The 23,869-nt window shown below is 44.7% G+C and overlaps 1 protein-coding gene across 1 annotated transcript in view; it reads right to left on the bottom strand.

The window, feature by feature from the left end:
- Positions 1 to 1,105: 1,105 nt before the first annotated feature.
- OTC (ornithine transcarbamylase) overlaps positions 1,106 to 23,869 on the bottom strand; it is a 119,670-nt gene continuing 96,906 nt past the window's right edge. The window contains exons 7-10 of the mRNA XM_040423787.1: positions 17,299 to 17,352; positions 16,851 to 17,000; positions 12,570 to 12,707; positions 1,106 to 1,344 (exon numbers count right to left, since the gene is read on the bottom strand). Of these exons, the coding sequence (XP_040279721.1) occupies positions 1,285 to 1,344; positions 12,570 to 12,707; positions 16,851 to 17,000; positions 17,299 to 17,352 (402 nt within the window). The 3' untranslated portion in view covers positions 1,106 to 1,284. The remainder of the gene's footprint in view (positions 1,345 to 12,569; positions 12,708 to 16,850; positions 17,001 to 17,298; positions 17,353 to 23,869) is intronic.

Here is a 23,869-nt window from a genome sequence, read left to right on the forward strand (position 1 = left end):
CCCGACGGCCTTTTGGCTGGCAGATGGGCCTATTTTAGGCCTCTTTCACACTTGCGTTGTTGGGATCCGGCATGCACTTCCGTTGCCGGAGGTGCCTGCCGGATCCGTAACAACGCAAGTGTACTGAAAGCATTTGAAGACGGAACCGTCTTCCAAATGCTTTCAGTGTTACTATGGCACCCAGGACGCTATTAAAGTCCTGGTTGCCATAGTAGGAGCGGGGAGCGGGGGAGCGGTATACTTACAGTCCATGTGATCACGTGATCCATGCGCTTGGGGCGCCCTGACGTCACTCTGGAGCGCCCGGGGAGCCGCACGGACGGTAAGTATGCTGCTCCCCCGCTCCCCGCTACACTTTACCATGGCTGTCAGGACTTTAGCGTCCCGGTAGCCATGGTAACTATTCAGAAAAAGCTAAACGTCGGGTCCGGCAATGCGCCGAAACGACGTTTAGCTTAAGGCCGGATCCGGATCAATGCCTTTCAATGGGCATTGATCCCGGATCCGGCCTTGCGGCAAGTCTTCAGGATTTTTGGCCGGAGCAAAAAGCGCAGCATGCTGCGGTATTTTCTCCGGCCAAAAAACGTTCCGTACCGGAACTGAAGACATCCTGATGCATCCTGAACGGATTACTCTCCATTCAGAATGCATTAGGATAATCCTGATCAGTATTCTTCCGGCATAGAGTCCCGACGACGGAACTCTATGCCGGAAGACAATAACGCAAGTGTGAAAGAGCCCTTATGGTAGGGGCCTGGAGCTGCAGCTCCATCAGCCCCTACGTTAATCCGGCCCTGCTGAAGCCCCATTCACTTCTATGGGGCCAGGGCTGCGTGAAAAACGCAGAATATAGAACATGCTGCGTTTTTTACGCAACGCAGAACTGATGCGTGAAAAAAAACGCTTATATACACAGACCCATTGAAATGAATGGGTCAGGATTCAATGCAGGTGTTATGCGTTCATGTCACGCTTTGCACCCGTGCGGAAAACTCGCTCGTGTAAAAAGGGGCCTTAAACAGGATGCCTATCCTGTCACCATGGACTTCTGTTTCACAAAGATTTGCATTTTATTACAGGACAGAAAAAAACTGAAGCTGCATCATTTTGTTGCATTCTGTTTTAATGATAAATTTGACCAACAGAAAAAAAAATACTACCTTTCAACAGGATGCAAAAAATCTGGTATGAACCTAGACTTAATTATTTGCATCGAAGCTTTCAGTCGGGGCTCATTCTTGAGAATCAGTCTGCAATTACCATCCTGATGAAATGTGCTGGAAATTAGAACGTAGGTGTTGGCATCTGTGGCGAGTAATCAGTCAGCAAAGAGACCATCACCCCCTGAGGAACAAAGAACAGACATTACTCTAAAATACCAGGATACGGTATAAATGATATTAAAACATCCATTTCACACAGAATACACTATACATTAGTTCTCTGGGAGATGTACAGGATAATCAGCAGAAAGAATGGATATCCCAGGTTCTTATAATCACTGACTTCCACCATTCTGGCCCCACTGCACCGGAAAAATTCAAAAGGACTAGCTCCATGCTTTTAATTTAATATCAGCCACATGACGACCTGTGCTGTAGTTCAGTCTTTATGACCTGGCTTTATATATCCCAGTGTAGATACGCAAGGCATGCACAGAGGGGAGAAAAGCAATAAACCAATGGCTACAAATAGAGATGAGCGAATTTCAAAAAAATTTGATTAAGGCCTCATGCACACAACCATTGTGTGCATCCGTGGCCGTTGTGCCGTTTTCCGTTTTTTTTCGCGGACCCTTTGACTTTCAATAGATCCGTGAAAAATCGGAAAATGCACCGTTTTGCAGCCGCATCCATGATCCGTGTTTCCTGTCCGTCAAAAAAATAGGACCTGTCCTATTTTTTTGACAGACAACGGTTCACGGACCCATTCAAGTCAATGGGTCCGTAAAAAAACACGGATGCACACAAGATTGGCATCAGCGTCCGTGGGCCGCACTGGCCACCAATGTGTTAAATACAAGCAGTGGCGTACCGCCAATATAGGCAGCGCACGCAGCTGCTATGGGGCCCGTGGCAAGGGGGGGCCCGAAGTGCATGGAAGGCCCCGCCCCTATGTTTGTAGTTATGTATTTATCAATGCTACAGTCTTCTGTCCCGACTCCCGAGTCCCCATCTGGAGCTTGGGCGGGCCCCGCTTCCCCTCTGCTCAGGCTCCCCACCCGACCCAGCCAGTGACATACTGCAAGTCTGCAACGCCGCTCATTCTCCTCTGTTTGCTGGGCGCTCGCACTGAACTGGCCAATCAGCATTTAGTGGTACAAAGCTCCTGCTGCTGATTGGCCAGTGTGCGAGTCACAGGCTCAGCAGACAGGTCACAGATCAGAGAAGAACTGTGCAGGCGGGTGGTTGGGCAGGGTGGCAGTCTTGTGCTTACCGCGCTCACCACCTGCCTCATACTGCCACCAGTTCCACTGAGACCCAACTCCAACCAGCCCCCAGCATCGTCGGCTTGCCCCTGACCTGTTGTGTGCCGCTGCCAGTCTGCCACCAAAGACAAAGTAAGTTGTACACTCACAGCAGTGAGTGACAGACTCTACGTTTAAAAAAGTTCATGGGGGGTGGTGAGGGATGGCTATTGGTGGGAAAAGGGCAGGAGCAGCAAGCAGAGTTCCTGCAGGGTTGGGGGGGGGACGGGGACTGTTCTATAAGGGTTATTATTATATAGAGGACTCAGGAGGAGTACCCCCCCTCCCCCCCAATGAACTCTGCTGTTAAATTGCTAATTTAGAGTACTGTGTCATGGGGGGATGGTTAGTGGGGGGAAGAGGGCAGCAGAAAGTATGGTTGGGGAACACTATTCTATAAGGCTTATTATTATATAGATGACTCAGGACAGTGCACCGCCCCCCGTAATTTAACCCCTCAGGTCCCACACTTAATAGCAATTTTTTTTTATAGATTAATAGTAAAAAAAGAGTGAAAAAAATATAAAATAAAAAACACTGATATATTAAACGTTTAAATCACCCCAATTTTACATATAATAATATATAAACAATAAAAAAAATCATATTAGGTATTGCCGCACCCGAAAATGTCTGCACTGTTAAAATATTTTAATAAATAACCTGTACAATAAACGCCTTAACGAAAGAAAAAAAAAAAAAATTAACAACGGAAAAAAAAAATGGAAAACATGCAAGAGCAGGTGGTGGGATGGGTAGCGGGTGGAATTAGGGGGCCCAATTCAGATTCTTGCTATGGGGCCCAATGATATCTATGTACGCCCCTGAATACAAGGGAGGGAGGGGGGCCGCACTGGCCACCAATAAGTTAAATACGGGGGGGGGGGGGTCTGCCCCCTGCTGCCTGGAAGCACCTGCCAGGCAGCAGGGAGCAGTCATGTACACAGTTCTTTTAGTATATTCTAACCTGAAGCATCCCCATCACCATGGGAACACCTCTGTGTTAGAATATACTGTCGGATCTGTGTTTCACGATCTAACTCAAATCCGATGGTATATTCTAACATAGAGGCGTTCCCATGGTGATGGGGACGCTTCAAGTTAAAATATACCATGGGATTGGAGAAAACTCAGATCCGATGGTATAAGGGACTCCTGACTTTACATTGAAAGTCAATGGGGGACGGATCGTTTGCAATTGCACCATATTGTGTCAACGTCAAACGGATCCGTCCCCATTGACTTGCATTGTAATTCAGGACGGATCCGTTTGGCTCCGCACGGCCAGGCGGACACCAGAGACCCACGGATGAAAAAACGGTCACGGATCACGGACCTACGGACCCTGTTTTTGCGGACCTTAAAAAAAAACGGTCGTGTGCATGAGGCCTAAGCCAGTTAGCCTAATTTTTGGTAAAAATTTAGTTTGATCCGAATTTATTTGTGGTGAATCGTGTTAAAAAAATCTCTATTTCCTGGCTGCTGAGATCCTCTATAGTGGTGTAGAACACTGTGCCTTGCAGTAACACGCATAGGGAGCCTGCTGTGGTAGTGAAACAATACTGTGAGTCAGTATGACATGCAGATGACAGGCGTAGCTCTTAGAATCACTGCACACTTCACTTATTTGGGCAGTTAAGGGGCCAAAACTGACCAAACAACTAAAGTGTGAATTTAGCCTTACAGGTCATTATGTTAGCGTCAAGGAGAAGCGCACTCCTTTTACACCGTCGGCAGCTGATTTTCACATAGATGTCTACAGAACCTGTTCTATTAAACGCTTATACAAGTAGAGCCCCCCGACAGAGTGGAGATGGTGTCAGTAGTAAGTTTGTGTTGACGTCACTGATTATTTTGCCCTTCCTCTGATCCGTCAGAACAATTACCCACAAAAAATGGATCCTGTCTGTGGAACACCTGTCTTCACTCGGTCAGCATTTGGTCAGTATTGCTAAAGCCCAAAAAAACAGGAGTGGATCCAAAACAGAGATGACACGTGAATGGAATATTTGCATGTCTTCTGTGTTTTGTACCCACTCCTGCTTTTGGCTACCAAATCATAAGCCAATTCTGATGCAAAATAGGGACCATGTCATGCAGGCCTTACAGCTGTTACATAAATAGGATCCGTTTTACGTCTCATTTTTCCTTCCTTCTGACAGATCAGAAGAAGGGTCAAATAAATGATGATGTCAGCCAGCCCAAAAGGCAAAATAGCGGCCCAGTCATGAAGTGGGGAGGGTGGGAACAGCATCAGAAGTCCACAGAGTGGCCCTATGACATAGTGGTGAGGTGGAAGCAGCATGAGAAGACCACAGAGTGGCCCAATGACAGAGTCTGGAGGTGGCAGCAGCATCATCAAGAGGCCACAGAGTGGCACAATAACAGACTGTGGAGGTAGAGGCAGCAGCATTAGAAGGAGGCCAAAGGGTGGCACAATAACAGTGTGGAGGTGGCAGCAGCAGCATGAGGAGACCACAGAGTGGCATAATGACAGAGTGTGGAGGTGGCAACAGCAGCATCAGGAGGAGGCCACTGGGTGGCACAATGACAGCGCGTGGAGGTGCCGGCAGAAGCATCAGGAGGAGGCCACAGGGTGGCACAATGACAGTGTGGAGGTGGCAGCAGCAGCATTAGGAGGCCACAGAGTGGCAAGGTGACATAGTGTTGAGGAAGCAGTAGCATCAGGAGACCACAGAGTGGCAAGGTGACATAGTGTGGAGGTGTCAGCAGCATCAGGAGACACAGAGTGGCAAGGTGACATAGTGTGGAAGTGGCAGCAGCATGAGGAGACCACAGAGTGGCAAGGTGACATAGTGTGGAGGAAGCAGCAGCATTAGGAGACCACAGAGTGGCAGGGTGACATAGTGTGGAGGTGGCAGCAGCATCAGGAGACCACAGAGTGGCAAGGTGACATGGTGTGGAGGTTGCAGAAGCATCAGGAGACCACAGAGTGGCAAGGTGACATAGTGTGGAGGTGGCAGCAGCATCAGGAGACCACAGAGTGGCAAGGTGACATAGTGTGGAGGTGGAAGCAGCAACAACAGGAGACCACAGAGTGGCAAGGTGACATAGTGTGGAGGTGACAGCAGCATCAGGAGACCACAGAGTGACCCGGCGACAAAGTGGCGAGGTGGGTGGCAATACCAGTACCAGCTGAAGTTGGTGGGTGAAAGAAGGAGCACTTAGCATCAGATGTGTGGCATCAGGCAGGTGGAAGCATCAGAATAGTAGCAGGTCCTGCTCCAGGTCTAGCTGCTGCGGGTGAGTAGTTTCTTCACATCAGCGACTCCAGACTCAAGTTGCTGCTGATGGAGCTGGAACTGCTCCTACCCCCCCCCCCCCCGCCATGCCACAGCAGCCATGGCAGAGGAATGTGAGCGCAGAGGCCCCCCCCCGGTCAGACCTGCGAGAGGATGGATGATGGCGCAGATAGGCAGCGGATGTCTCTAAAGTTGTTCAGATTGTCCTCCCTCTCAGTGGGTGAAAAAAAAGGCCCCCATTTTGGACTGGTAGCAAGGGTCCAACAAGGTGGAGAGCCAGAAGTCATCCCTCTGCCAAATGGTTACAATTCGGCTGTCACTACACAAGCAAGTGAGCATGCATCGGGACGTGATTCGGAGGGACTCACTGCCTCCATCTCCACTGCATACTGCCACGGTGTGTCTGGATCTGGATCCTCTGCCTCGTCTTCCTCATCGCCCTGTAGCTTCACTTGCTGCTCCTGCTCCTCCTCTCCTGTCACCTGTGTAGAAAAACCACCCATTTCGCTACACATTGCTTGTGCTCCAATGTCCTCCTCCTCCAGTTCAGCCCCCAGAGGGCTCATGTGGCAGTGAGAGCTAGGCGCCACGTCTTCAGACCCCGATCAGCCAGATTTACCAGCATCTATTCCAGGACATGAAGCAGTGGAATGACGTTGTTCATCCCGTAGTCCTGGCAACTGACAAATAACCCCTCAAAGGGCCTGAGCAAACCGTAAGTGTCACGCATGAGCTGCCACTGGCTGACATCAAAGATATACAGGGGACTACCCCTGTTCGCTTTGATCATCAAGAAATAGTTTATGGCATTTCTCTGTTCATATAGTCAGTCCAACATATGGAGGGTGGAATTCCAATGGGTAGAAACGTTGAATATCATCCTATGTTGGGGGATGCTGTTCTGCCGCTGCAGCTCAAGGAGGGTGTGCTTTGCGGTGTACGAGTGGCTGAAGTGCATACAAAGTTTCCTGGCCATTTTTAAGATGTCTTGCAAATGAGTGGAAGACTTCAGGAACCGCTTGACAACCAGATTGAACACGTGTGCCATACAGGGCGCATGGCTCAGCCCTCCTTGACGCAGCGCCGACACCATGTTTTTCCCGTTGTCGGTCACCATGGTTCCGATTTTGAGTTGTCACAGAGAAAGCCAGGATTCAATTTCTTGATGAAGGACAAGCAGTTCATCCCCTGTGTGACCCCATTCGCCCAGGCAAACGAGGTGCAGAACAGCATGACACCGCCATGCCCTGCACATGTGGTATACTGGAGGGGCACTATGAATTGTCCCTGCAGTGGAGGCTGGACATGGTGGAGGATGAGGAGGCAGAGGCGGACATTGTCGAAGGAACGATGGCGTGAGAACGTGGAGGCAGAAGCGGCGTCACCTGGCCAAGTTGCTGGAGTGGCTGTGCAGGAACCACATTCACCCAGTAAGACGTAAAGGACATGTATTGTCCCTGACCGTAGTTACAGCTCTACACGTCGGCGCTGCCGTGCACTTTGGCAGAAACCGACAGGCTCATAGACTAGCCCACCATCTGCTCTACATACGGTGCAAGGCTGGTACTGCCATTTTGGTGAAGAAATTACGGCTTGGGACTCTCCACCTCGGCTTGGCACAAGCCATTAGTTCTCTGAAAGGTGCAGAATCCACCACTTAGAAAGGGAGGGACTGCAGCACCACCAACTTGGCCAGGAGCACATTCAGCTTCTGCTCCGTTGGATAAGTGCACGCATACTGTTGTCTCTTGGCAATCGCTTCGGTGGTCGATTGCTGAAGGACCTACTGACGAGGAGTAAGGGGTGGAGCAGGAGCATCAGGACCAGCAGATGATGGGAAGGACAGACAGCTCCCTTTGGCTGAGGTGGTGGAGCTTTGACTGCCTGAAATTAGGTGCGTGCCACTGGAGCCACGATTCTCCCAGGCCACTTTATGTTGACGCTGCATAAGTTGACGCAGGGCCTTGGTGCCAACATGGCAACACTTCACCTCCTGCCCACAGATTCTACAAATGGCCATGTTCACCTCCTCCGGCGGCTTAACAAAAAACTGCCACACCTCCGAGTAGGTGATTTTACCCCCAACACTCCGCACTGACTGACTGCTACCGCCGCTGTTTCCGTGAACCCCTGCACCACTAATTTTCGGGCAGGTAGGCTCCTGCAAATAGGGTGGTCTACCCCGGGCTTGTTTGGCTCCCGAACTTCCACTGCTGCCACCCTGCTGACACATGGCCACGCTAGCGACTTGCTGCTCCCCCGCTGCCTCACGGGCAAGCTGCCACCCTCTTCTCCCAATGATAATAAAGCCCCTAATTCATCCGGCTTCCAAGTCTGATCAGCTACATCATCATTATCGAGTACTGTCTGCACGTCACTGATGTCCTCCTAAATGGTCTCTGGGTCAGGAGCCTGACCAATCGCAACACCAGCTCCCATGCCACTCGCTTCATCACTACTTGCCCGCCTACTGGAGGAAACGGAGGATGTCTCCTCCACATCTTGGCTGGCCAGTAACTGCTGGCTGTCCTCTAGTAGCTCGTCTTCGCTGTATAGTGGAGCTGAGCCCACAGCATATAATACTTTTCTGTCTGAGGGAACAGAAAAGGACAGAGGCAGGTTGAGGACAGGTGAGGGCACAGGGCCTGCTCCCGAGCCATGCAAACTAAGGGTTATGTCTGACAAACCCACCGATTCTTGGCTGGGGGTGTTTAATGTCACTTGGGACAAAGTGGATGACCGAGTCAACCATTCAAGAACTGCTGGATTGCTGGTCAAGACACGACCACTAGATGACACCGGGAGCTCATGCCTCTCGCTGCGACTCCTGCTGCCACGCCCCCTTACTCTGCTATGACCTGTGCCTGCGCCAGAAACATTTAGGCCTCTGCCACTCCCCTGTGCAGGGCCTGGCACTTCTCTGTCTGACATACTGTTAGATCAAATAAATAAAAAGGAAATTAAAAAAGTCTGTAATTTTCTCACTTCACCACACAATGGCTTATAAGCCCTTTTTTTTCCACTAATACATGCCAAAAAGGGCCTTAGAACATATAACTGCACTGCTGAACGGCAAATAATATATATTATTTTGCCAATAATACATGCCAAAAAGGGCTTTAGAACATATAACTGCACCGCTGAACGGAAAATAGGCCTTTACTTTTTTCCACTTATACACTCCACAAAAGGCTTTAAAACATATAACTGCACGGCTGAACGACAAATAATATATATTTTTTGCCACTAATACACGCCAAAAAGAGCTTTAGAACGTATAACTGCACCGCTGAACGGGAAATATATATTTTTTTGCCACTAACACACACCAAAAAGGGCTGTAATTTTCTCACTTAACCACACAACCGCAAATACTTTTTTTTGTGCCACTAATACACACAAAAAATGGCTTTAGAACTTTTAACTGCACTGCTGAACGGCAAATAATATATATTTTTTTGCCACTAATACACGCCAAAAAGGGCTTTAGAACATATAACTGCACTGCTGAACGGCAAATAGGCACTAACTTTTCTCCACTTATACACGCCACAAAAGGCTTTAGAACATATAACTGCACCGCTGAACGGCAAATAGGCACTTACTTTTCTCCACTTATACACGCCACAAAAGGCTTTAGAACATATAACTGCACCACTGAACGGCAAATAATATATATTTTTGGTGCCACTAATACACGCCAAAAATGGCTTTAGAACATATAACTGCACCGCTGAAAGCCAAATAGGCCCTTATTTTTTTCCACTTATAGACGCCAAAAAATGCTTTAAAACATATAACTGCACCGCACAAGGGCAAAAAAGACGTAGAATTATTTGCTTGTAATAAACTCTGTTAATGGCTGTATCACACAGCATTTGCACCCCAATAACAAGAACGGTTTGCTGGAATTACAGAGCTGTATAATGGCAATTTGTATCCGCAGTCAGTGCAGCAATTGTTCCTATTATCCAGGCTGTAAACGCCAGTACTGAACCCTGTTCTGCTTCAATACTATGGAATGATTCCTCCCTATCCTTTCCTCGAACTTCTATACAGCAAAATAAAAAGTTTAAAGTCTTTCCTAGCACTGTCCCTAGCGCCTGTTGATGTCTCTCCCTGCACTAAGTACACTGGGAAATGGCTGAATCCAAGATGACTGAGGCTATTTATAGGGCTGTGACATCACAGGGCTGACTGGCTGCTGATTGGCTGCATGCATGGCATTGTGGATGATCCCTCGTTCCCAGAGTTCCTTGCTCCATGTCCACATGCAGCAGCCATTTTAGTAGTTACCACTAAGTTTTTTCCTGAAATTTTGATAGAATTCCACTTCGTTAACTTCGATTCGCTCATCTCTAGCTACAAACAATGATGAAAAAATTGACCTTTTTCAAGTTGCTATGTAAAACAATCATCAGGTTTATAGTGAATTATGAAATCCTCTACAGATAAAGTATTTTTTGCAAGGTGTTTTTCGCACTGGCAAAAAACTATAGCCATCTTTATATGACTTTAAACCTCCAGAAAAACCTCCTGTGTAAAATTGTACAATTAAAAAAAGTAACCCCCTAACTCCTCCTCCCAAAAAAAAAAAAATTTAAAATGCATGCCATTTTTCACCAGTGGAAAAAATGCCCCCAAAAAGGTGTGTGGAAGAAGCATAATGGATATTCGGGTTTTAGTAAATAAATGTTATATTGTGAAAGAAAACATTAAATCATTTCCCTATATACTGTATGTTCTGTATTCATTTCCTCATCAATTTCAAGATCTTTGCTTGCCGTTTTTAATAGGAACTTTCCATGTGACTGCAAGCAAAGACCTTTAACCACTGCTGCCACCATCTGTGCCTCAAAAATTTCCTGGAGAACACATTTAAAGGAGTTATCCAGGAAATTATATTGATGATCTATCCTTAGAAGAGGCCATGTCCTCTGTGAGTGCCGCAGCCTCTTCCTAGGCCAGCGACATCACTGTATATCGGTCGCATGGACTAGTTGCAGCTGCCCCATTCAAGTCAATGCAATAACAAGCACAGTCGCTAAACGATTTATGGAAAGCTGCCGGGAACCCGCTCCGGTGAGCACAGTGGCTCCCTGAAACTGCTGATCCTGAGGATAGATTATCGTTACATTTTCCAGGATAACCCCTTTAAGGAGGCTGCCTATTTTGGATTTAAAGCACATTGATTTTTTTCTACATTTTTCAACAGTAACAGTAAAATAGCGATACCCAAAATATCTAGTTTTTATATTTAACTACTGTTTCACAATAAAACACTCAAAATAATTAGTTTTTGTATCGTCATATTCTGAGAGGCATATGTTTTTCATCTCTCCCCCAGAAGAGATGTGCAAGGGCTTTCCTGCTGGACGAGCTAATGTTTTCAATGGTATCACGTTAGGACTACATAATACGGTACTTTTTAGTTGCCTTTTGTTAATTTTTTCAAGAGACTCGACTATTTAAAACTGCAGTTCTGGCACGGTTTATTTTTTTATGAGTTCACTGTGTGGGTTAAATAATGTTGATGTTATTGAGATCAGATAATTTTGGCTGCAGTGATATCTAATACTGTATGTGTAATTTTTTTTATGTTTTATTTTTTAATAAAAAAAAAACCAAAACATTTTATCAAACTATTCTACTAGGGGACAAGGGGAGAACTTGTGATCCATTAATCATCATATAGTACACTTAAATACTTCTGTACTGCAGGGGACTGTAGGGCTGACAGAGGGAATCAGTTTCCTCTGTCTAATTGCTTAGGTGCTGTGGTTGATATTTCTGACTGCATCTAAGAGACTGATGGAATTGTATATGTTTGAGCTGTGCTTTTGCTCTTGATCTTTTTGTGACAGTATCATTAGAATGGCATTGAAGTGGTCGCATCTATTCAGGTTAGAGCCATATACAATATACTGTGCAGTCACACTGATGATTTGATGAGAGATTAACAACATTATTAGGTGTGAAAGAGTACTCCACTTTGAATTTATACATTCAGGATTTGTACATTTGTGGTGGAAATGCAGGTGAAAAATTTATTGCGTATAGCAAAAAAGTGAATGAGAAGCAAACAATTTTTTTTCCACACATTGCGTTTATTCTGTGGGTTTGCACTGCAGTGAAATCCGCAGCAAATTGCCCGACATTTCTTTGAATCCATGGCATAATTTGCTGAAGATTTCTTTGCTGCTTTTTATGTCCCCTGAGGCGCTGGCCTCTACATAACCTTTGTCCATCAAGCGCCGATTCTAAATATAATGTAGCAAGTAGGAAGGATCTGCACTCGACTTATCGCCCGCACGAGAAAAGAGCGAACTCCAAACCAATAGCAGAAGAATCTCAGCGGACCATGGCTTCTTCAATTCATATGCTTAGTATTTATTCCATAAATCTTTACAGTAAATGGATGCGTTTCGGCCCGTCCAGCCTTCATCAGCAAAGGCTGGACGGGCCGAAACGCGTCCATTTACTGTAAAGATTTATGGAATAAATACTAAGCATATGAATTGAAGAAGCTGTGGTCCGCTGAGATTCTTCTGCCCTTGATTATAAATATAAGACATCTTCCTTACATTTATACAATTTTTTATGCCTAAACCAGGCGTAGAAAATGATGAATGAGACGGGTCTGCCGGCCCAATCCCTTTTTCCACCCATGCCACGCCCACTTTTTTAGACCTGGTGTGAGCGAGGAAAAAGTTGCAGATTCTGCCGCACCATGGCGCGCGACAGAATCTGCGACAGATAAGAGTGGCATATATCTGGTAATAAATGACCCCCATATTTTTTTGGGTCTAATAATTTTTTCTAGAATGTTTTTAGCATACCATAATTGTCCACTTTCTATTTTCTGCTTCTTGGAAAACAAGTGATTTAGGGGAATAAAAAACCTCATCATCAACCTCTTCAGGCTTTCTTGGTAAACAGTGAAGGAATGTCCAGTTGGGCGCTGCCAATTTTGCCGTCTATTTAATAAAATGAAAAATACATGTAATTTCATTATCTAACTTCAACATGCATAAAACATTTAACAAAGACAGCACCAGTCATCAACTATATTTTCTGAATCATGATTGTCCTTTTTGGAAAAGTCCTGAAACAAGAAAAAAGGCAACCACCAACTAGAAACACAGACTATTGTGTTGGTGGTAGCCATCAATACTTGCTGTCAGCACTAGAAGTTAGTGGGTGACAACTTTCATTTACTAAGCAGGTCTCTAGCACTGGGTTTTCTTGAGCCCCAAAGCTACCTGGAACTGGGTCTGTGTTAAAGACAGCAGGAGCTGTCTGCTCTAGACAATGATATTTCATCCTCCAGCCAACATCATACACTAGTGAAATAAAGGTGGAAAATAGTACTATATATAAATTATCTATATTAACTCTTTTGAAAATTGCTCTACCATTGTTCTTTTAAAAATGCTAGTGAAAATGTTCGCAACACCGACCACCACTAAACCTAGTTCAACCAAATGTATTGTTCGTTTTAGCCAACAAATGACAGGCCACCATTATTTGAAAAGAAGTCAGCCATGTTTGAACTTTTTCGTCGATTGTCAGACAAAAGTTCTCTTTGTAAAATTAGATCTCCAAGTATTGTTCTTTGAAATAATGTTCTCATAACCTTTAACCAGTTTCATTGAACAAGTATGACCAGTTTAAATGACTGTAATGGGCAATGTGGACTAAAATGTGCAAGGCAGTGTCTGCGAAACAGTCCTTCATCAGAGGATCGTTCAGTTGTTTAACCATCAGCCTACTTCTAATTAATGTGTAGGCCACCATTAGATTGAGACATAGGGTGAGAATGTATCATGATGGAATTTTTTGAAGTCAGTTTTGCTCTGAGTTTGAAATGTTGCACATTGCTTGATGAATTTGGCTCCTCTTTAAACCTACCACCTTTGCTTAGAAAAGCTACTCCAGTTTTCCTATGCTACTACCCTACTGGAGTGGATTTGCAGCTTTTTTGCAACTTTCTAAAAAAGTCAGTGATGAATCTGGAATTAAACTACTTAATATACCTAACCAGGCCCAACTTCTCACCCACCTTTCAAAAGTAGCAAGGGTGGTGTAAAACGGCAGAAGGAGCAGTTTTTGACTCAAAATAGAACTTGCACCAACATTTGTGCTTTTGTATGCATACAGGCCTGACACATTCCCTTTTGTGTCAATGACTGGAATATTACCAGCCTTTGTCATTCTTAGGCTACTTTCACACTAGCGTTCAGAGCGGATCCGTCTGGGGTCTGCCCAGACGGATCCGCTCATATAATGCAGACTTGGGATCCGTTCAGAACGGATCCATCTGCATTATATTGTAGAAAAATTTCTAAGTGTGAAAGTAGCTTCAGACGGATCCGTCCAGACTTTACATTGAAAGTCAATGGGGGACGGATCCGTTTGAAAATTGAGCCATATTGTGTCAACTTCTAACGGATCCTTCCCCATTGACTTACATTGTAAGTCTGGACGGATCCGCTTGCCTCCGCACGGCCAGGCGAACACCCGAACGCTGCAAGCAGCGTTCAGGTGTCCGCTTGCTGAGCGGAGCGGAGGCTGAACGCTGCCAGACTGATGCATTCTGAGCGGATCCGCATCCACTCAGAATGCATTAGGGCAGTACGGATGCGTTCGGGGCCGCTTGTTAGCCCCTTCAAACAGAGCTCACAAGCGGAGCCCCGAACGCTAGTGTGAAAGTAGCCTTAGAAAGGTTTTACTCAGGATGGGCAATTAATATATGATCAGCAGTGGTCTGATATCTGACACCCCATCGATCAGCTGTTTAAGAGTTGCTCCAGCTAGAACTACACAGCTCTGTTCATTGTGTAGTGAACAGAGTTGGTAACTGCAGTGCTGCTCCCATTCACTTAAGTGGGAGCAGCGCTGCAGTTACCGGCTTTATCCAATATAAAATGGGCTGATCTACGAAGATGTGGGGTGTCAGTCCCCACAAATCAGATATTGATGAATGTCCTGAGGATAAGCCATTAATATTAAAATCCTGGAAAACCCCTTTAAATTTTCCATTCAGTATTAAGATATAAGCCCATCATACTGTGAGCTTGTGCAGAGAAGGGTTTACTCATAGGTGTATCCTATTTTATTCTGCATTCCTTCTTTATTGTGTGTCTGTGTAAGTTTGGTTATACAGTGGATATAAAAAGTCTACACGCCTCTGTTAAAATGTCAGGTTTCTGTGATGTAAAAAAATGAAACAAAGATAAATCAATCATTTCAGAACTTTTTCCACCTTTAATGTGACCTATAAACTGTACAACTCAATTGAAAAACAAACTGAAATATTTTAGGTGGAGGGAAGAAAACAAAGTGGCACTGCCCTAGTAGGCGGCGGGACCCAGGAGTCAAACAGCACCTCTGCTGTCTGACAATGCCACCCATGGCACTGGGTCCCACCAACCCACAAGCACAGCGCCACAAAAACAAAGGCCACCACGCAGTACTGCACCATGTGAACCGTTGTCTAACACAACATGTCCATTGCTATCAGAAGCTACAGGTCAATGACCAATGCATGGTGGCGCTGAGAAGCGAGTTTGATTAGATCAAAGCATAGCATTGTGGATGTGCGATCCAGTTCTGTTTTTCTCCCCCTGGCATGTTATTGGACTATCTTTTTCTTTATTACTGGTATCAGCACTCCTCCCATTCGGCACAGGTGGTTTTAATCACAGAAGTCTGCATATAGTGGTCATTGACCTGTAGCTCCTGATAGCTATGGACATGTTTTGTTAGACAACTGTTCACATGGTGCAGTACTGCGTGGTGGCTTTTGTTTATGTGGTGCTGCACTGGTGGGTTGGTGGGACCCAGTGCCATGGGTGGTATTGTCAGACAGCAGGGTTGCTGTTTGACTCCTGGGTCCCGCCGCCTACTAGGGCAGTGCCGCTTTGTCACCGCATTGCGCTGCGCCTTTTTGTCAGAGTAGGTCCCACTCAAAGAGGCGACCTTGGCGTGGTGAGTGGGCTTATGTCTTTTGATCAAAATGTACACTAAAGCCTCTTGTACAGCATGCAGTATGGGGGGCTGTACACTTTAATATTGCGCTGAGAAGCGAGTTTGATTAGATCAAAGCATAGCATTGTGGATGTGCGATCCAGTTCTGTTTTTCTCCCCCTGGCATTCCAAAAGATATGTTTGGTGCAAAAACAACACTGCACATCACCAAAAGAACACCATACCCACAGTGAAGCATGGTGGTGGCAGCATCATGCTTTGGGGCTGTTTTTCTTCAGCTGGAACTGGGGCCTTAGTTAAGCTAGAGGGAATTATGAACAGTTCCAAATACCAGTCAATATTGGCACAAAACCTTCAGGCTTCTACTAGAAAGCTGAACATGAAGAGGAACTTCATCTTTCTGCATGACAACGACCCAAAGCATACATCCAAATCAACAAAGGAATGGCTTCACCAGAAGAAGATAAAAGTTTTGGAATGGCCCAGCCAGAGCCCAGACCTGAATCCGATTCCGATAAAATCAAAAGGTGCTTCAACAAAGTATTAGTTTAAGGGTGTGCACGCTTATGCAACCATATTATTTTATTTTTATATTTTTTTCTTCCCTCTACCTAAAAGATTTCAGTTTGTTTTTCAATTGAGTTGTACAGTTTATAGGTCACATTAAAGGTGGAAAAAGTTCTGAAATGATTTATCTTTGTCTCATTTTTTTACTTCACATAAACCTGACATTTTAACAGGGGTGTGTAAACTTTTTATATCCACTGTATATCCTGATCTGTTTTCAGCAGTCAACAATTGATACAACACTAAATCTAAACTCTGTCATTTCAAGCTGAAAAAAATCAGACAGTAATGTTCCTCAATGAAATTATTGACAGGTCAGAAAATATCTTTCCCCATCACCACTGTACTTTTCAAATCTCTTCTAGACCTAGAGATATTAGAAAATCTTCTTAGGCTTTCAAATTCAGATTTGGTGCTCCTATCTATAAGAAGTTAAAATTTAACGCAAAGGGTGGCAAGATTCACTTACTAATTTGGCATGGAGGTGTGCTGCCAATATCTGATCCTACAGAATTAAATGTATACATTTTATTGAACAAATACCCGCAACATCCATCATGTACCTGCATTGTGATCTGGTAACCTTTGAAATCCTGCAGACGCTTTTTCTTCTCCTCTTCTTGCCCCATGCTCACCCACGTGTCAGTAACCAAAACATTGGCACCACGGGCAGCTTCCAGGGGATCATTTGTCATAAGTAGCTTAGTTCCAGACTAGGAGACAGAAATATGTGCTGATCAGGCAGCTTCCTATACATTACTGCGCAATGCTGATATCAGATTAGCATAGCAGCAAGTCCTGGAAGACAACTAACAATATGATTGAGTACCCTGTGATATAATAATGAAGTTAACCGCATGTAGAAATCTTGAGCTCATGTACCAGTTTCATTGAAGTCAGTGCAACCACTTTTTTCTATGGTGTCAGATGTGGTAAAATAATATTATATAGATATATAGATATATATATATACATACCATATATTTTTATATATAAATTATCTATCTTTACCTCTTTTGAAAATTGCTTAGCAGCTGCAGTAACAGTGGAATTTGGTTCATACCCCTGAAATAAAAAATAACAGCAAGTATATACATGCAATATAGTAGTATTAAGATGTACAGAAATACAGTAGCTGGATAAAAGTACCGTATATGCCGGCGTATAAGACGACTGGGCGTATAAGACGACCCCCAACTTTTCCAGTTAAAATATAGGGTTTGGGGTATACTCGCAGTATAAGACTACCCCTCCAACGCTATTTACTTTGGCATTAAGGTCTGCAGGTAATTGTTGTGCAATTTTCGTCTTTTGCCTCAGTACCATATTATGCCTTTCCAAGAATCTAGTACACCAGGATACAGTGGCCTTAAATCTGTTGCTGTAATCTGGGTTATTTTTTGGCCCACTGAAGTGCAAACAAACTTATTTTATTTTGTGTCACTACATAACCGTTTTGGCGATGCTCATTCAACAAGTCTGCTACATGTTTTTCGAGTTCTGGCCAATGTGGGGTGCCTCTTCTTAATGCACACTTACCCCTTGGCATACTCTTTAATGCTTTTTTATTTGCTTTACAGTCCCGACAATACCCGGCGTATAAGACGACCCCCGACTTTTAAAGAGATTTTCATGTGTTAAAAAGTAGTCTTATACACAGGAATATACAGTAGGATGAATTACAGCTCTGACCAGTCAACCGTCAGATAATTAGATAACAGACATAGTGGAGTCAAGAAAAATAGGTATCACAGGAAGAGCACCACTAAAACTTAACTTTTAATGTCAGAATGATATAAAATCACTTAGTACCACCTCCTACCAATAAATCCTATATAGGAGATTATGAAAAAGAAAGGAAACAAATATCCCTACCCCTTTCCCTATTTCTATTTAAACCATACCTAAAAACGGAATGGCCGCCCCGATAGGGGAGATCCCGTGTCAGGAACCTCCTGGTCTCCCTAGTTAGTCCCTGACACAGAGAAAGATCCCATCACCAAGATAACAAAATATACTAGTCAAAAGGTCAGGTCTAGTTAAAAGGTCACATCTATTTGCACAACACCTTACTATTTGCAACAGTCAAAACAAAAAAACAAAAAATGAAAAAGAAAACAATATTGTATGTTGAGAATTGGAATAGTCAACATATCTTATTAGTTGGTCCCACTAAGTCCCAACCTGTTTCACTGTGTCAGAGGTACTAGTTCATCAAGGACAAGAAAGATGGAATAATATCCATATCAATAATCTAAATAAGGTGCATTAATATTGTCACGGTAAGATAGTGATAGTGATAATAATAAACTCATATGGTCCAGTTTAAATCAAGCAAATTAAGTCTATATTTTCATTTAGACCCATGGGTGAGACCGTATTAAGTCTATATATCCATCGGGATTCTTTTTGTTTTAATATCCGATCCATATCTCCACCCCTGGTGGACAGTTTGATTAGTTCAATCATCGAGAATGAAATACCAGTAAAAACTCCCTGATGTTGTAATTGAATATGTCAAACAATTCGTTTGTCACGTTTATTCCTAATATCACCTAGGTGTTCCAAAATGCGTGTTTTAAATTCCCTACAAGTTTTACCCACATATAGGATTCCACAGTGACATTGCATTAAATAAACGACACCTATGGTGTTACAATTAGCAAAACTTCGGGCTTTGTAAACTTTTGTACCCATACCTTCTCTAAAAGTATCACCATTCTTAATAAAAGGGCAAGCTTTACATCGTCCACATTTAAAGGGAGTTTGTCACCACATTTGAGCATATTAGACTGATCAAATAGCTTTATATGTGCCACCCAGAACTTAAAAACTGTACCTTTGTTGTATCTAATGGAGTTTTCTTTCAGCCAAAAATGAACTTTTAAGATTCTGTAAATGCGCCCTCTCAAGTGCCCAGGGCGGCGTCTCAATCATCCGAGCCCCAGGCAGCACCTCCTCAACGGCTCAAAACACCACCCTCCGTGTGCCTCTGCCCGCCCGTTTACTCTCCTCCTCTCTCCTTTTCCACTGCGGCTGCGCGGTCAAATTCGTAGCGCAGTGGAAAAGGAAAGAGGAGGAGAGTAAACGGGCGGGCAGAGGCACACGGAGGGCGGGGTTATGAGCCATTGAGGAGGTGCTGCCTGGGGCTCGGACGATTGAGACGCCGCCCTGGGCACTTGAGAGGGCGCATTTACAGAATCTTAAAAGTCCATTTTTGGCTGAAAGAAAACTCCATTAGATACAACAAAGGTACCGTTTTTAAGTTCTGGGTGGCACATATAACGCTATTTGATCAGTCTAATATGCTCAAATGTGGTGACAGACTCCCTTTAAAGGTACCATTTTTATGGTTTTGAAGCCAGGTTTCTTTTTTTGGGGGGGTCATAGTGGCTATGTACAAGGGTGTCCCCAATATTTGTACCCCTACGAAAAGTAAATAGTCTTTTAGGTCAGGATCTGTTTTGAGGAGGGACCAGTTCCGATTCAAGATATCCCTAACCTGATTGTGTTGGGAATCAAAGGTCCCAATTATACATTCCAAACTATCCTCTTTTTTATCTCGTTGTTGAAAAAGGACCACCTGATTACTCTCATGTGCATAATTCCAGGCTTCATTTAGACAATAATCCAGGTAAACCCTCTAAATCTGTAAAACAATTTTTGTGCTTTATGTTCAAATTCCATCTCTGTAGAGCAATTACACCTAACTCTCAAAAACTGGCCCTTTGGAATACCTCTCCTCAATGATTTCGGATGGAAACTTTCCCACCTAAAAGACTATTAGTTGCAGTTTGTTTGCGGTAAAGCGTTGTTTTTAATTGCTGATGTTCTCCCTTACTAATTTTTATATCAAGAAATGATATTGACAAACTATATATTTCAGATGTAAAATGTAAACCAATATGGTTTACATTAAGCTTGACCAAACATTGTTCAAATCCAGTTACGGTTCCTGTCCAAAATAGTAAAATATCATCTATAAAACGCACCCACAAGGGGATAAATTGAGTCCATGATGACATATCGTCCGTGAAAACAACTGTATCCTCCCACCAGCCCAGGAGCAAATTTGCATAGGTTGGCGCACATGGGCTCCCCATTGCGGTGCCCCTGAGCTGGTGGTAGAATTTACAGTCAAAAATAAAATAATTATGTGTGAGCAAGTAGTTGTGTTCTGCCCAACAGGGTTTGAATTTAATTCTATTTCATGTCAGCTAGGGCTTACTATTGCTGTAGTTATTAGTTTGGTAATAGCACCATCTAGCGGTCTTAAAAATTTACTATACTTTGTTAAGAAATATTATTGTATTGTGGGAGGTGCCAAGCATTGTGGGACTGTAATGCATCCTGGGAAAGAGAAGCACAGTCTACAGTCATCAAGGACACACCAGCAGAGCTGTCCTTCTGCATATCTTCTTCTTAAACTCCACCATCCTTTTGCAAGCATATCTAGTGAGACATCTACCTTTGTTTCAGGGACACTGTTATGCAGAGCTGTCCAGCTAGTTCTAATCAGTACTCAGGAAGTTGTTATAACTGTTTGTTAGCTATGCAATCCATGTATAGGCAGCCATTTTGGACACATGTCCAGTGTTAATGTAATGGTATAATACATGCTGTTCTATGCTTTCTGCTGATACATGTTATGCCTTATACTTATACAAGTTCTTGTATTCTTATAGTTTTAGCAATCTCAAATACTCCTGTTTTGCCAATAAACAAGTTAGACTACAGAGAACAGTCCTCCTATTTGGAAGACAGGAATGGTTTATACTGAATGTCAGACTGCACACTGTGTGAACGTGTATGAAGACAGAACAGTAAAACAGATGCTAGTCACCAGCGATAGTGGATCTGACTATACGGAGCCACCATCACACACGTGGTCCTGCGTACAAGATTGCAGCCGCTGCCATACAGTCACAAGAAGTGAGAGTGCAGCCCCCAGCAAGTGCAGCACAATCCAGACCACGCTGAAGTCCATTTCTACCTAGACTGAGTCCGCACAGAGACATTAAGCAGCCAGCAATCAAGCACACAATGTCCACTATCAAGGCATCATCATACAGGACCAAGTCACGAGCAAGCTGCTCTAGCAAGTGCTCAATAATAGAAATGGCTGCTCTCGCCCCTTCCAGAAGCTGAGCTGCAAAAGTAAGGTCTTCCTTTGTTACACAAGAGATGCAACTAAAGAAAGAGACAGCATGCCTGCAAGCATCACTGCAAGAGTCACTGGAATAGGAGAGAGCATGCCTGCAAGCAACACTGCAGGCATCACTGGAAAAGTGCAGAGCATGCCTGCAAGCGTCACTGGAAAAACATGCAGCAGAGAAAGAAGCGGCAGCCGCAATAGCCAAAGCAGAGTTCCTAGAAGCCATGGAGTTCCCCGGATCCGAGAAACACAGCAAAGCACTTGGGACAGACCTAGATCAACAAGATCCAGCACAGCGCATCTCAGAATATGTCCACCAGTATCCCAAGACAGATGACAACTATGATCCAGTATATCAGCCAGCTTATACAGAGTGCCAAAGATCCTACCTTGAACCACAGTACCTCAAGCAGGACGATATGCGACGACACAGTGCTGACCACAACTACCTCCCCGCAGAACAAAAGCTACAACCTTCGCTTCGACTTAAAGGGACACCCTTCGCGTCAGAACGGTATTATACAGACTGTCCTAAGCCAGAAACCCTAAAAGGTATTCCTGATACACCGCACATGCAGCATAACAACAACACACCGGGTAGTATTGGTGCTAACCAGGCCACCATGGACTTCGCTAAGTTCTTTGCTAAATGTGAGCTGGTTACCAAAGGACTGGTTACCGAGAACTACAGGGCATGGCGAACCTCCTTCCAGAACGCCATGAGAGACTTAGATCTTTCCTATAGTGAGGAGTTGTTAGTATGTTGCCTCACGTGTGGTTGCCGTTGGCAACATGAGGTTGTGTGCAGTGGACCAGCCTGAGCTGGTTGCTAGGCGGTCCGCTGTCTATGCATGCGGTTGCATCAGGCAACGTGTGTTTGTATGTGTGCACTTTCTTTGTTTGGTATGCACGGGATTAAGTTGTATGTGCACTTCCCCTTTAAGTGGCTACCTTACCTTGTCTGGTGTTGGAAGGGTTAACTCCCATCCTAGTGTGTGTCTGTGTGGGTGTGGCTACTTGGGCTATTTAGCTTCTGCTGGATGCCTGAAGCAGAGGGGTACTCCAGCCATGCTATATGCTGGAGTCGTCCTCCTGGTCTTCTTATGCCATCTATCCAGTGAGGGCCACCCTTGTGGTCATAGACGTTAAGATGTTAAGATTGTGTTAAGATGTTAACTTTATGTTCTTGTGGTGTCTCACCTTTTGCAGCTATGGTTTCCTGGGTTCCTGTGTGATGTGTGGTGTGTGCTGTGTCCTTTTATGTTGGTGTGGACATCAGCACTTGTGCACGGGTTCCAGGCTGTGTGTCTGTGGCCGCTAGGTGTGGTACTAGTTTCACTTACCTGCCATTGCCATATGCTGTATATGTTCCCCTTTCCTTGCAGCTGGCCAGTGAGACTCCTGTTCGTCCGTGTCTAGGAGGAACAGGTTGTCTTACCCTGCTCCTAGTCCAGGGATTTTCTGAGGGCTAGTAGGGACCCGAGGCTCCGGAGTATGAGCCCTCCTACCATCTGGGTTGGCTCATACGGTTAGGAGTCAGGGTCAGAGTTAGGGACGCATTAGGAGGTGACCTGCTCCCTGATTCCTGTCCTGGCCTAGCAGCTTCCCATTATCGCTTTAACATCGCACGGCGGGGGGTTTCCCCCACTCTCCGCCGTGACACAAACTCAAAGATCTTAGTAAACAATGCCCCCTGCACAAGAAACCATATTCTCTACTAAAATGCAGAGCCTTCAGGGAGAAGTCTTTAGAAGACCGCAAAGAATTCCTCAAATAAAACAACATCTGCTTCAGGTGCTGCACTACAACAACGCACTTCGCCAGGAACTGTAAGGTCAGTATGACATGCACTGAATGCAGTAGCACAGAACACAACACGGCTTTACACCCTGGACCACCCTCTCAGGTATCACCTCAGGCAGAGGAGCATGACGGAAAGCAGATAGACACCGATATACTATAGATACCTAAGTAGTCACTCCTCACTGTACTGAGATTTGTATAGGACTCGCAGGAGGGAAGTCCTGCTCAAAATCTGCCTTGTCAGAGTTTATCTGGGCGGCCACCGAGATAAGGCGATCAAAGTACAGGTAATCTTAGATGATCAAAGCAATCAGTCTTTAGCTAAATCCACCTTCTTCGACACCTTTAACATTGTAGGGCCCAGTTCTCCCTACTCCTTAAGGACATGTGCAGGTACCATTGAGATGGCGGTGAGGAAAGCAACTGGGTACAAGGTGGAGTCCATAGATGGTCAGACCTGCTTGTCCCTGCCAACCATACTGGAGTGCAACTACATTCCAGATAACCGGTCTGAGATACCTAGACCAGAGGTAGTGGCATACCACCCCCACCTGAGGCGTATAGCTCACTTGATACCAGAACTGGACCCAGAAGCCCTGATAGTCTTACTCCTTGGAAGAGACA

This window comes from Bufo bufo, chromosome 3, assembly GCF_905171765.1.
Source record: "Bufo bufo chromosome 3, aBufBuf1.1, whole genome shotgun sequence".
Lineage (NCBI taxonomy): Eukaryota > Metazoa > Chordata > Amphibia > Anura > Bufonidae > Bufo > Bufo bufo.